This window comes from Engraulis encrasicolus, chromosome 6 (assembly GCF_034702125.1).
Source record: "Engraulis encrasicolus isolate BLACKSEA-1 chromosome 6, IST_EnEncr_1.0, whole genome shotgun sequence".
Classification (NCBI taxonomy): domain Eukaryota; kingdom Metazoa; phylum Chordata; class Actinopteri; order Clupeiformes; family Engraulidae; genus Engraulis; species Engraulis encrasicolus.
Window position 1 is genome coordinate 25108929 of NC_085862.1, and position 13913 is coordinate 25122841.

Below are 13913 nucleotides of genomic sequence, written 5' to 3' on the forward strand. Positions count from 1 at the left end.
ACATATATATCTCTGCAAAATATGAATTGTTTTAATTATTTACACAAAGTGTGTTTTTTGAGTTGTGAAAAACTGAAACAATTATAATTATGATAGTACTGGAATCATTTACGTGTACAAATATATGAATATAAATATTTTTTGTGGAAAAGCTGCACTCTCACCTTTTCTACAACAAATGCACTGATTCAGTTGCTCACTCCCAAAGACAAAAAAGCTATAAAAATAAAAATATACACAACTAAATGTCTTGATTTCAGTACAGTCTTATGACATGATTTACTCTAATGTAATGCAATATCTTGTGTTTAAAACATTACGGAAATCTTCATTCATTGCATACTAGGCTATTCAACATCAGTTGCCACCAAAAATGTATTCATTGGAGAAGTATAACTTGCATACATTTTTGCGAGTAAAAATAAAAAGTCATCTTAATATTATTTAAGAAATATGGACATTATAATGTCTTTGCTACAAAGCATACCAAAATAAAAAAGTCATTGTACCGTATATTCAGAATTATATAGAGGCTGACTTGCAGGCATTCCATGTACAATGCTGTGGTTATTTCAGAAATATAAGGATGGCATGAAAAGTATGCACATTTTACACACCACAGGAATACACAATCATAAAACTAAAACCTGTATATAAAATGTAAAAAAATAGCTATGAAAGCATTTATAGGCTAAGGCCATTATATATACAAGTGGCATAGAAAGTGTTACCAAACTAAATCCAATGATTAGTATGAATTTATATAAATAATAATAATTCCCTAATATGACTTGAAAGCGTAGAGTACAGTAGGTGAGCTCCAGGTAGGTGGGGGTGACTGACTGCATAAACTCCAGGCCAGGGGATGGCCAGGGCACTCCATCATCACAGCCTGCTGTATCAGCCCAGCACATCTCACTGGGAGTCATGCACCCACACACACACACAGACGCACACGCACACACACACGTACAGACACACACACACACACACACGCACAGACGCACACACACAAACACACGCACAGACGCACACACACAAACACACACACGCACACACGCACACAAGCACGAACACGCAGACGCACCCCCCCACACACAGGCACATGCATACACACCCACACCCACACATGCAGGTGCGGACACACACATACACGTGCACGGGTGCACACATGTGCATGCACACACAGACAAATACACACGCACAAGCAGGTGCGTGCACACACTACACACAACTGAATACTCTCTCTTCCACACACTTCTCTCCATCTCCATCTCTCTCTCACCCACTGATTTCGCTTGTCTCTTTTTATCCGACACACACACACACACACACACACACGCACACACACACCAACGCACATTCACCTGGGCACACCCATCATCAAGCGAGCTTCACTTGAGGTATGCCTCTCCATAGTTCTCCTCTAGTCCATACAATCCTACTACATACCTGGCTTACAACCTACATTTTTCAGGGTGATTTTCCCCCCTGCTCTCCTTATGGACCACCCACCCCGTCAGAGCATGAACACTGACCCACTGGAATGCAGCCATTCTGGGCATAGAAGGGCTGGTATTGCTGGGTGGATGGATGGCTAGATTGATGGTATGGTATGGTTGTATGATCACTCGTTGGCTTGGGGTTGTGGAGGTTTGGGGGTACTGATGTGTAGGTGAATAGGTGAATAGGGGAACCCCCCCCCCCCATTGGAATGTACTGTATGTGCTCTGAGCAAAGGGTGGTGGTGTGTTTGTATCGCCCGATTGTGCAACTTTGGGGGTGATGTGGGGGTGGGGTTGAGGGGTCACATACAACAGGTCGATATAGAACCATGTCCGACATACTAAATACATAAATAAAAGCATATTAAATACTGTATCATATATGGGCCCACAGTCGGGGGTAGGGGTGGGGTCACATATATAATGTATGTGGGGCAATAGAAAATATCGGGTGGGGGAGTGGGATTGCAACAGTTCGACCTAAAACCCTGTCCGTTTGGAACAGACATACTAAATACATAAATAAAAGCATATTAAATAGTGCATATATATCTATGGGCCCACAGTGTTCTTCATGTCCTCCCTCTGACCTCGCTAGGCAATGCAGTGGTGCAGCCCGGATCGCCTTTCCCTCTCCTGAAATCAGAGCTGCAGATGCCACCCACCGCCTCCCGCCTCCCGCCTCCCGCCACTGGCCACGAACAATCCACCTGCCTGTCAATCAGTCCCGCCAGCCAGGCAGCAGCCCTACCCTGCACATGGCAGCTGATCAGAGAAATCTCTCCCCCTGTGTGTGTGTGTGTGTGTGTGTGTGTGTGTGTGTGTGTGTGTGTGTGTGTGTGTGTGTGTGTGTGTGTGTGTGTGTGACTGCACATACTGTACGTGTGTGCGGTGAATGTGTGCATCTCTGTGGTTATGTGGGGGTGGGGAGGGGTGAACATACGGTGTGCGTGGGTTTCTGTGTGTGTGTGCATGTGTGTGTGTGTGTGTGTGTGTGTGCGTGTGTGTGTGCCTCTGTGTGTGTGTGTGTGTGTGTGTGTGTGTGTGTGTGTGTGTGTGTGTGTGTGTGTGTGTGTGTGTGTGTGTGTGTGTGTGTGTGTGTGTGTGTGTGTGTGTGTGTGTGTGTGTGTGTGTGACTGCACATACTGTACGTGTGTGCGGTGAATGTGTGCATCTCTATGGTTATGTGGGGGTGGGGAGGGGTGAACATACGGTGTGTGTGGGTTTCTGTGTGTGTGTGTGTGTGTGTGTGTGTGTGTGTAAATGTGTACATGAATAAATAAATATTCTATAGCCTCTAAACTTTCACATTGATGCTACAGCTGAATGGCCAGGTACCGTTAGGTACGGTATATCTGTGTCGTAGACTAATACAGTAAATTAAAATATTGAGCAAGGTGATATTACCTTCACTGTCACTCACACACCCGCTCACACACACACACACACACACACACACACACACACACACACACACACACACACACACACACACACACACACACACACACACACAGACACACACACACAGACACACACACACACACACACACACACACACACACGCACACACACACACACACACACACACACACACACACACACACACACACACACACTGGCAGGCTATAGTGAAGACGGATGGTTTGGTTTTTGGTAAGTACAGTAGGCTACTCAGGAATTCTCCTGCATCCAGGTGAGCGATCAAAGTTAAAACAAAAAAAACTTGAGAGTTCCATTACGCAGCAGCACGTGCAACTGCTGTCAGGATGGCTGCTCCTCATGTGCTCAGGGCTGGACTCGGGGAGAAATAGGGCCCGGGCACTTTCGGCTTAAAGGGGCCCCTCATAAGAGCTGACTCACCGGTGGGCCCTGCATTTATTTTTTTACATTTCTGAAAATAGGGGGCCCCAAGGGTGCGGGGCCCATCGGGAAATGCCAGCAATGGCAAATGGCCAGTCCGGCCCTGCTCGTGCTCTTTTGGCACGTGGAGCGGCTCTTTTTTTTGGCTCGCCATAAGTTGTGGTGCAGTGCAGGCCAAAGGAAAAATAATCAACCGGGATATCATACGGTCACAGCGGGCGCCGATGGGCTCGTTATTATTCTGACGGCAGCCAAGTGGCGTCCCGTCAGCTGATATGGTTATTTATTGCGCCGCTCGCGCCAGGTTTGGACCGCAAACCCTCTGGTCTCTTAACCGGGATAATTGGCGTCACGCGGTGCCGGCGAGCGAGCAGATGCGCGCGCTTTTGTTATAAACGCTCTGCTGTACAGGGTTTTATTGGAAGAATGGCTGTGCTCGTGTTGGGCCGTGTAAATACCTAATAAGGTATCCAAGAATTGAACCACGACATAGTCAAAAAAAGCAATATAAGAGAGACGAATTGAATGAACTGATGCAGCCTATGCTACTCTCAGAATGAAAAATGATCGACGCTGCAGTGGCCAACCGGTAGGACACTCATTTGCCATGCGGGCGACACGGATTCGAGTCCCAGCCCGGGTCGTCTCCCCATTCACTCCCTGTCCACCTCTCGTACGGTCCTATCGTCAATAAAGTCGTAAACGACCAAAAAATCTTTTAAAGAAAAGAATGAAAAGTGAACATGGTGAAGTAAGCGACCATAGTTTCATTTTCAGCTGGGCAGGCTAGCAGTGTAACATAAATGTTTTTTATCGCCTTTTTAAATCTTACCAACATACCAATTTAGAAACTCATTCAGACAATCAGACATCATTTCATTTCCAATGGCAGATTTTTAAGAGCAGGTTGGCTACACATGCGTATGTTTCTACTTGCATATTGTCATGAAAACAGTTTACTTCCATCAGAGCTACAGGAAATATTCGAATAATACCCCTTACACTGAGCGACCTGGCTCGCCTGCCTGTCAAAAGCTCTGAAGACAAATGCCTGGCTCTTGCCTTTGTGGACCCGACGCACCCCATGGTCGGGTCTTGTGGGTGAGAGGGAACGGCAGTGCAGGAGCAGGTGTCACCGGGCACTGTGCCCAGAGGCAGCATGCCCTCCCCTCCCATCCCGTCCCGTCCGTGCCCAGTGCGAGGCGAGAGCCGAGAGGATCCATGGGTGTGCGACCGACCTCCCAGCAGGTTTGCCCAGCGTGCATGCTCCCGACTTTGCACTGCTCTATGGGCCTATAGCCTATAGGGCCTATAGGCCAACAATGAAAATGAAACATTTTGAATGACCTAGTGTTTATCACTAGATAATTTTATATACATAACCGTTTCTCTAGACTGTCATGAATGAGGATGTGTTAATCCTTATTCATGACAGTCTAGAGAAAAGTTTATGTTTATGTGAGGAGCAAATAAATCTCTTTATGTTGGTTTATTTATATATCAGGCCAGTCTCCATATTAATTTGAATTTCATGAATTTTATTTATAATATACAATCTAGTGACAAAGTTAATATGTCTGTCACCACAAACTATGTTTTACAATGGCACTTCTTTAGTCACCACAATTCCAATGGCACTTCTTTTTCTTACATTACAAAAATGTCAACACAATTCACATTTCACATGAAAAAAAAACATCGGTAACACTTGACGCCGGTGTCATATGCATGTCATTACAGTGTCATAACAGTGTCATGGCACTGTTATGCACGTGTCATAAACATATGTCCATGTCATGAACATTTTATGACTGTTGGTCTTACGTGACGTTTGATATTGGCATTCGGTTAACTGTCACTTAAGGCCAACAGTCATAAAATGTTTATGACATGGACATAATGTTTATGACACCTGCATAACTGTGCCATGACACTATTATGACACTGTAATGACATGCATATGACATCGGCATCAAATAAAGTGCTACCAAAACAAAAGTTGGCCTTTTTTGTTGCTGCTAGCATTCATCAGCCTCAAACACTGGGTTAACACCTGTGCTCGATACTGGATTAATACCTGTGTTCCACAATGTCTCTTCAGGTTTACCTTAGGGAGGGAAAGAGAATGAGAGAGGATTATGTAATTAACACAATGCACCATTTCAACGATACTGCAGACACACAGACAGAGACACAGACACAGACACACACATCTGTATGAAGAGATAGAGAGAGGGAGAGAGAGAGAGAAACAGAGAGAGAGAGAGAGAGAAAGAGAGAGAGAGAGAGAGAGAGAGAGAGAGAGAGAGAGAGAGTTGCGCTCACACACTCTTACTGCATACAGTCTAAGAGGAAAACCTCAGGCAGACAACCTCAGCTACCCTACATGTAGGCCTAATGTGTATGTGTGTGTGTGTGTGTATGTGCGCATGTGTGTGTGTGCGTGCATTTGAGTGCTTTCTTACCTTTTCTGGTCATGCGTTTAATGAGGAGTATGGCTGCTATAATCCCCAGCAGGCCGGCAGCGGAGCCCGCTCCTATAGCAGTGTACTTCAGCATGGCGGCCCCCACAGGCACCTCCCTCTCTGGGGCACACAAAAACAAAACACAAACTGGTGAGCACCACACGCATAACACATACCACATACAGAACTCACCACACACAGACATTGGCACCTCTCTCTCTCTCTCTCTCTCTCTCTCTCTCTCTCTCTCTCTCTCTCTCTCGCTTTATTATCCAAAGCGACTTACATAAGAGGAACGAGACATGATAAAGTATGTGCAGGAGGGTTTTTTCAGAGTACGCTCTCGGATGAGTCTTTACAAACCAAACTATACAATATGCGGCCAACCTGTGCAGTTGGCTGCTGGATGGGTCCACTGTCCTGTGGGACCACACTGTATCCTGTGAGCTCCCTGGAGCACGAAGCCCTCATCACAGCTGAACTCACAGGTGGAGGTGAAGCTGTGGGGGGCTATGGGGTGGCTGCAGTTCACACTTCCTCCACTGGGGGCAGCAGATACCTCAGGACACTTCACAACTGAATGTATGGAAAAGTTACCGTAATGAGAAAAGGTCTGACGCGTGCAATGAAAAGTCTAAGAATCAAGGAGAGTTCAGGGTAAAGGGTCATCCATTAATGGTTAACAATGTCAGCCCCTACATACATATAGCAGCTCCTATAGACATTAGCTGTCATGAAGTACGGGGTACCTATGTGCAGTAAGTCTCCACCCCTTCAAATCACCTCTGGGAAGTAAAAAACATGACTGGTCTACAATGGACTGATAAAACCTTTTTTCCGACCCACTTCTACTTTCCCTCTAGATCAGTCATATGCTGCACCTCATAATTCATGATAACCGATTGTGTGGTTGGCGGCTTCATTTGGCAAGTGATTTGTGAGTTGTTTGAGTGCAAAAATATGTAATTATTTGGAAAACACATGTGAAGTTGTGATATAGCTGGCTACGTGCCTTCAGCCTTGGTTCACATCACATATGTGAGACGCACGTTGTAGTCTATTACCTATTTTCGTACAAAAACTAAAATAAAATGTATTTCCTGAGTAAATACGACGCCAATCCAAATCTTTAAAATTTGCTGCTATCATATGTGAAATCCAATCCAGAGCATGTCTCAAATGGAATCAGGATTCAGCTTGACTCGCCCCGATCACTTCCATTCAACAAATGTTGCGAGTTAAGGCCCCATGGTCCGCAAGGGCGTGACTTAAGTGCCCCATACATGGGTTTCCCTTTTGTAAACAATCCCTGGCTGCGTGACCCTGGCTGTGCACTCCTCAACCTCTGATTGTCGTAAACTGCAGTCTCTCAAAAAATGCACTCACATGGGTGGTGGCTTAACACCTTGAACATCCTCACAATACGAATTTTGTAAACGGGAAAGCTATGTATAGCATCTTGCCATAACTGCCTTTGCCATTATTACCTTGGCACACAGGAAGGGCATTGGTCCACTGGCCATGGGCAGAGCAATATGTGGAGTTGCTTCCCTGCAGGACGTAGCCACTGTCACATTCTGACCAGCAGGTGGAGGTGTAGCTGAACTTTTCCAAGGGGTCCAGGCAATTCAGCTTGCCAAGAGGAATGGCTATTAAACCCGCACACTCTACAGCTGCGAAAGGAAAAAAATACATATATATGATCATTTTACTTTATATGGTTGGATCAATGTATGTTTTCATGCTTGATTTGTTCACCCTGGGAAAATAGAGGAATGTACCTTTGCATGTGGGTTCTGGATGGGTCCACTGTCCTGTGGTATCACACTGTATCCTGTGAGCTCCCTGGAGCACGAAGCCCTCATCACAGCTGAACTCACAGGTCGAGGTGAAGCTGTGGGGGGCTATGGGGTGGCTGCAATTCACACTTCCTCCACTTGGGGCAGCAGACACCTCAGGACACTCCACAGCTGAATGAATAGGTATAGTTAGGATAGGAAGAGCGTTTCACGCAAATCCAATACATGTGATGCTCAGTATGATTGCTGTGTACTGATTATAATTATTTTTAAATGTGTAGATATAGTGTTTATTCCACTTGCCCTCTCATAGCCGCCTCCAATCTTTAGGCATGAATATGCTTGCTGTGCCTTTAATTACATATGTGTAAGCATGGCTGAAATGCCTTAGAGGAAGACACAAAACCCTGCATTCTTCCAGACCGTAACCAATACCATGTGATAACCAAAAGCAATTTTAGACAAAAACATCAACTTAATTGATGTAATTTCTTATTAAAACATTTATTAAACAACTATCAAATCTGGCATGGTGCGGCAACAAAGTGATGTTTTACTGTAATCAGTGTTATTACAATGGCCATTGCAGCCAATGTGGAAATGTACCTTTGCATGTGGGTTGAGAGTCAGTCCACTGTCCTGTGGGGCCACACTGTATCCTGTGAGCTCCCTGGAGCATGAAGCCCTCATCACAGCTGAACTCACAAGTGGAGGTGAAGCTGTGGGGGTCTATGGGGTGGCTGCAGTTCACACTTCCTCCACTGGGGGCAGCAGACACCTCAGGACACTCCAACGCTGCAGGTTGAGCAGTGAATACATAAATCCTCATTGAGTAATTTTTTGGGCTTTTATACCTTTATTTGAGTTAGCATAGTATGAGAGTGTGACAGGAAATGAGTGAGGAGAGAGAGATGGGGAAGGGTTGGCAAAGGACCTTGGGCTGTAATCAAACCGGGGTCACAGGTGTAATGGTATACAGAGTCTTAGCTTATTTGAGCCACCATGCCCCCATCATTGAATAACTTTGATGTATATGCTCATTCCATATAATGCTCTCACAAATGTGTACTGAACACCAACACCAGTACTTCAGGCCTATTGTACCTTTGCAGGTGGGCACTGAGTCAGTCCACTGTCATGTGGGGTCACATTGTATCCTGTGAGCTCCCTGGAGCACGAAGCCCTCATCACAGCTGAACTCACAGCTGGAGGTGAAGCTGTGGGGGGCTATGGGGTGGCTGCAGTTCACACTTCCTCCACTGGGGGCAGAAGACACCTCAGGACACTCTAGAGCTGCAGGTTGAGCAGTGAATACATCAATTCCTTATTGAGTAGCTTTTCTCTCTGTGGTCATTCTATTGTGACTTTAAAATGTGTGCACTACTCCACATAATGTTCTCACACATCTGTACCGAACACCAACACTAGTGCTTGCAGGCCTACTGTACCTTTGCATGTGGGTTGAGAGTCAGTCCACTGTCCTGTGGGGTCACACTGTATCCTGTGAGCTCCCTGGAGCACGAAGCCCTCATCACAGCTGAACTCACAGGTGGAGGTGAAGCTGTGGGGGGCTATGGGGTGGCTGCAGTTCACACTTCCTCCACTGGGGGAAGCAGACACCTCAAGACACTCCACAGCTGCGGTTGATGTGATTAAAAAAACCCTCATCAGTTAATAATGCAAATACTGCAAAATACTGTTAGCTACCACATACTTTGTGAAAAGTATGGTTGGTATTGCTTAGTGTCTACTCATATCAACAATAAAGTAATTTGAAAGAGTTAGGCCTAGCTTAACCCTAAGGATTCCTGTATGGCATGACCAAAGAAGAGAACTTACTAAGAGAGAGAAATTAGTTATGTGACTGTTATGACGTTAGCAATTTGATACAGTCAACCACAAGATACTCCTTAGGATACTCACAACCTTGAGGATCACTGGGGCTGTCCAAGCCTGGTTCAACTCCTACCACTCTGGACGCTCCTTCAATGTATTATGGCAAGGAATACGGAATACAAATCACACCCTCACCACAGGCGTTCCCCAAGGATCAATGCTGTGCCCCCTCTGTTCACAATGTACACTACCTTTCTTGGACATGCCATTTTAACACATGGGTTCTCCTATCACTGCTATGCTGATGACACCCAGCTATTCTTGTTGTTCCAGTCAGATAACCCCAGTTTCGGGACGCATCTCGGCCTACCTCACCGGCCTGTCAATATGGATGAAGGAAACCAACTACAGTTGAACATGTTCAAGACAGAGCTCCTGCTGATCCCAGTTAAAGAGTCAATTTGTCACAACATCAACCTTAAGATGGGCTCTGTTACTATGGCCTCAAGCAAAGTCACCAAAAACCTAGGCCTCATGATTGATGACCAGCTGTCAATCTCCAACCATATTGCAGCAATTGCCTGGTTCAGGCCATGGTTATCTCCCGCCTGGACTAGTGAAACTCCCTCCTGGTAGGTCTACCTGCTTGTGCAATATAGCCACTGCAGATGGTCCAGAACACGGTGTCATGGTTGGTATATTCACTCAACCCAAAGGGGCCCATGTTACTCCTCCATTTATCAAGTTGAACGTGCTACCGCTGGCTGCCCGGATGAAGCACAAGGCCTTGACCCTTGCCTACAGAACCACCTCAGGAACAGCCCCAGCTTATCTGAAGGACATACTAAGACTGTATGTTCCTGCCAGAGAGGTACGCTCCTCCAACACAAACCATCTGGCCATGCTGCCTGGTCGCTCTAAGCGATCCCAGTCAAGATTGTTCTCTGCAATTGTCCCTCTGTGGTGGAATAAACTCCCAGAGGCAGCAAGACTAGGTACATCTCTCTCAACCTTCAAGAAGCAGGTAAAGACTCTTCTCTTCATGACTGTTGTGCGTGTGATACTCTACTTGAACCTGTGCTAATGTACTAGAAAACCTAACCTTACTTGGCATCTGCACTCATTTTTCTGTGCATTTTCTGTGCACCTTTGTTGTGGGCTATGATTACGTCCTGGATTGTTGGTCACTTTGGTTAAAACAGACCGAAACCGACATCATAGTGTCCTGGTTACCTGTGCAGGTGGGTTGAGAGTCAGTCCACTGTCCTGTGGGGTCACACTGTATCCTATGAGCTCCCTGGAGCACGAAGCCCTCATCACAGCTGAACTCACAGGTGGAGGTGAAGCTGTGGGGGGCTATGGGGTGGCTGCAGTTCACACTTCCTCCACTGGGGGCAGAAGACACCTCAGGACACTCTAAAGCTGCAGGTTAAGCAGTGAATACATCAATTCCTTATTGAGTAGCTTTTCTGTCTGTGGTCATTCTATTGTGACTTTAAAATGTGCGCACTACTCCACATAATGTTCTCACACATCTGTACTGAACACTAACACTAGTGCTTGCAGGCCTACTGTACCTTTGCATGTGGGTTGAGAGTCAGTCCACTGTCCTGTGGGGCCACACTGTATCCTGTGAGCTCCCTGGAGCACAAAGCCCTCATCACAGCTGAACTCACAGGTGGAGGTGAAGCTGTGGGGGGCTATGGGGTGGCTGCAGTTCACACTTCCTCCACTGGGGGCATTAGGCTCTGCAGGACACTCCACAACTGCAGGTGGAACAGTGAATACATCAATTCATCATTCAGTAACTGTTTTACATTTTTTGGGGGGCTTTTATACCTTTATTTGAGATAGGAAAGTATGAGAGTGTGACAGGAAACAAGTGGGGAGATAGAGATGGGGAAGGGTTGGCAAAGGACCTCGGGCTGTAATCAAACCTGGGTCACAGGTGTAATGGTATACAGCATATTGGGTCATTTGAGCCACCGGGCCCCCATCATTAAATAACTTTGATGTATATACTCATTCTATTCCACATAATGCTCTCACACATTTGTACTGAACACCAACAACTGTACTTCAGGCCTACGGTACCTTTGCAGTTGGCTGCTGGATGGGTCCACTGTCCTGTGGGGCCACACTGTATCCTGTGAGCTCCCTGGAGCATGAAGCCCTCATCACAGCTGAACTCACAGCTGGAGGTGAAGCTGTGGGGGGCTATGGGGTCTCTGCAGTTCACAATTCCTCCTCTGGGGGCATTAGGCTCTGCAGGACACTCCACAACTGTGGTTCATGTGATGAAAAACATCAGTTAATAATACTACTAGCTACCACATACTTGGTGATAGTGTGGATAGTAGGTGATAGTATGGCTTAGTGTCTATTCATAACAACAATAACGTTCTTTGAAAGAGTTAGCTCTGTTAGCTAGCTCAACTCAAACGTTTACTGTGTGGCAGAGAACTTACTGAGAGACATTAGTTATGTGACTGTTACGTAAGGGTTAACGTTCGGCGAGAAAGTCGCTACCGTGGAATAGCAGCACGACAGAGAGAATCTTAGACCCCGACGCGAGGCGGAGGGGTCTTGTTCTCTCTGAGGTGCTGCTATTCCACAAAGCGACCGACTCACCGAACGTTAACCCGCTTATTATATGGATATACTCAAATGATTCACACATGGCGGGGACATTTCTTTAGGCCTATTTAATGTCTATTATAGTTTTTAATGTCAAAAGATTGTTGCTGCGCAAAACAAAACCCGTTGTGGAACACCGCTCTCTACTCTCTCTGCCGCTAGGCAACAGCTAGGTAGCCAGGACAACAGGTGTTGTCTATCACAGCAGCTGATTAGAGAGTCTTGTTGAAAAGTTACTTTAGCAGTGAAAAGTCTTGTTGCGATTGACAGCGGTCTGTTATAGACCAACCCGTCCGTTATCGAAAAATAACAGACGTGCGAACGTTGGGGAGCCCCATTGAAATGAATGGAGCATTCGACCGATGACGTCACACCATATAATAAGATGATAATAATGTCCTCAAGCCATGACTTCTCTAATCATTAAGAGCCCATTTGTTCAATTTACAAAAGATGCCTTCCCTCTAATATCATCCTATAGCTACATGGACATAACCACCAAAAGAGACCTCTCAGTGTTCTGGTTACCTGTGCAGGTGGGTTCAGAGTCAGTCCACTGTCCTGTGGGGTCACACTGAATCCTGTGAGCTCCCTGGAGCACGAAGCCCTCATCACAGCTGAACTCACAGGTGGAGGTGAAGCTGTGGGGGGCTATGGGGTGGCTGCAGTTCACACTTCCTCCACTGAGGGCAGCAGACACCTCAGGACACTCCACAACTGAATGTATGAAAAAGTGAATTTGAAAAAGGGCAACTGTGGGGAGTGCAATGAATACTGTCTTAAGGCAAGGAAAAACCAACCATGAGAGCAAAAGGTTAAAAAAGCAGCTGTTTGTTAACATCATTCACCCAGTATGTAATGACCAGGGCTTGACACTGGCACGCTGTTAAAACTTGGCTGTGGCTAGTAACAATTTCAGTGTCACTATCTAATTTGATCTTCTATTTTGCCCCTTGTGTATCAAGTGTTTGTATTTAAGTTAAAGAAAAATCTCAGTTACTCTGTTTCTATTTGTTTGATTTATTTCCATGTACAGAAGAAAGTTATGCACTCATCTTCTTGCTTTACCAACTTATCTTCTGAAGTTAGGTGTACAGTATCGCCATGAAGAAAAAATATAATATCAAATTTGTGGCTAATAGAATAGCTGAATGACTAGTGACTCAGGAAAAACACTAGCCACAGTGGTCGGTGAGTAGAAAAGTTAATGTCAAGCCACTTTGCTCCTAACATGAACTGTCATGAAGTACGTATGGTGGCGTACCTTGTGTACATAAATATTGGACACTAGATGTTGCTTTGCCTACCGCTACTGGAGAACATCTTGGCTGATACTGTGATAAACATAGCCACATACAAAGATGGCGGCACCTGGTATTACGTTGTGTGCGTTACAATACGCGACCTTGCCTCCTCCACTTGTGCTTGTTTCCTCATACCAGGAAGTAATATGTCATGATGACATCACTGACAACATCATTATATTGGGGGAAAACAGGCAATGCAAGTCAATTGGTGGTGTTGAGGTTTAGTAAACGAAAGATAAGGACCTGTAGACAAGCGTTGTTCACGCGCAACATGCCGAAAGCGTGTTTTGTTGCCGGCTGTTAATATAATATTGCAAAACAGCCGTGACTGAAGCGTGTACTGTGTTCATTTAGAGTAACCGATGTAGCATGTAAGTAGATGAGGCATTCGGTTTGTTTTCACCCATAAAGGGGCGTAACGCACATTTAGGAGCAAAGTACCCGGATGGCCGTTCATGAGTATATTTCAATATCTTTCAAAAGCTCAATTGTAAAGTCATT

The 13913-nt window shown here is 45.6% G+C and overlaps 1 protein-coding gene across 1 annotated transcript in view; it reads right to left on the reverse strand.

Annotated features, from left to right (window-relative positions):
* Positions 1–5331: 5331 nt before the first annotated feature.
* LOC134451532 (sushi, von Willebrand factor type A, EGF and pentraxin domain-containing protein 1-like) overlaps positions 5332–13913 on the reverse strand; it is a 48502-nt gene continuing 39920 nt past the window's right edge. Inside the window, exons 22-31 of the mRNA XM_063202038.1 lie at positions 12634–12822; positions 11563–11751; positions 11046–11234; positions 10702–10890; positions 8239–8427; positions 7615–7803; positions 7321–7506; positions 6221–6409; positions 5834–5953; positions 5332–5475 (exon numbers count right to left, since the gene is read on the reverse strand). Coding sequence (XP_063058108.1) covers positions 5387–5475; positions 5834–5953; positions 6221–6409; positions 7321–7506; positions 7615–7803; positions 8239–8427; positions 10702–10890; positions 11046–11234; positions 11563–11751; positions 12634–12822 — 1718 coding nt within the window. The 3' untranslated portion in view covers positions 5332–5386. The remainder of the gene's footprint in view (positions 5476–5833; positions 5954–6220; positions 6410–7320; positions 7507–7614; positions 7804–8238; positions 8428–10701; positions 10891–11045; positions 11235–11562; positions 11752–12633; positions 12823–13913) is intronic.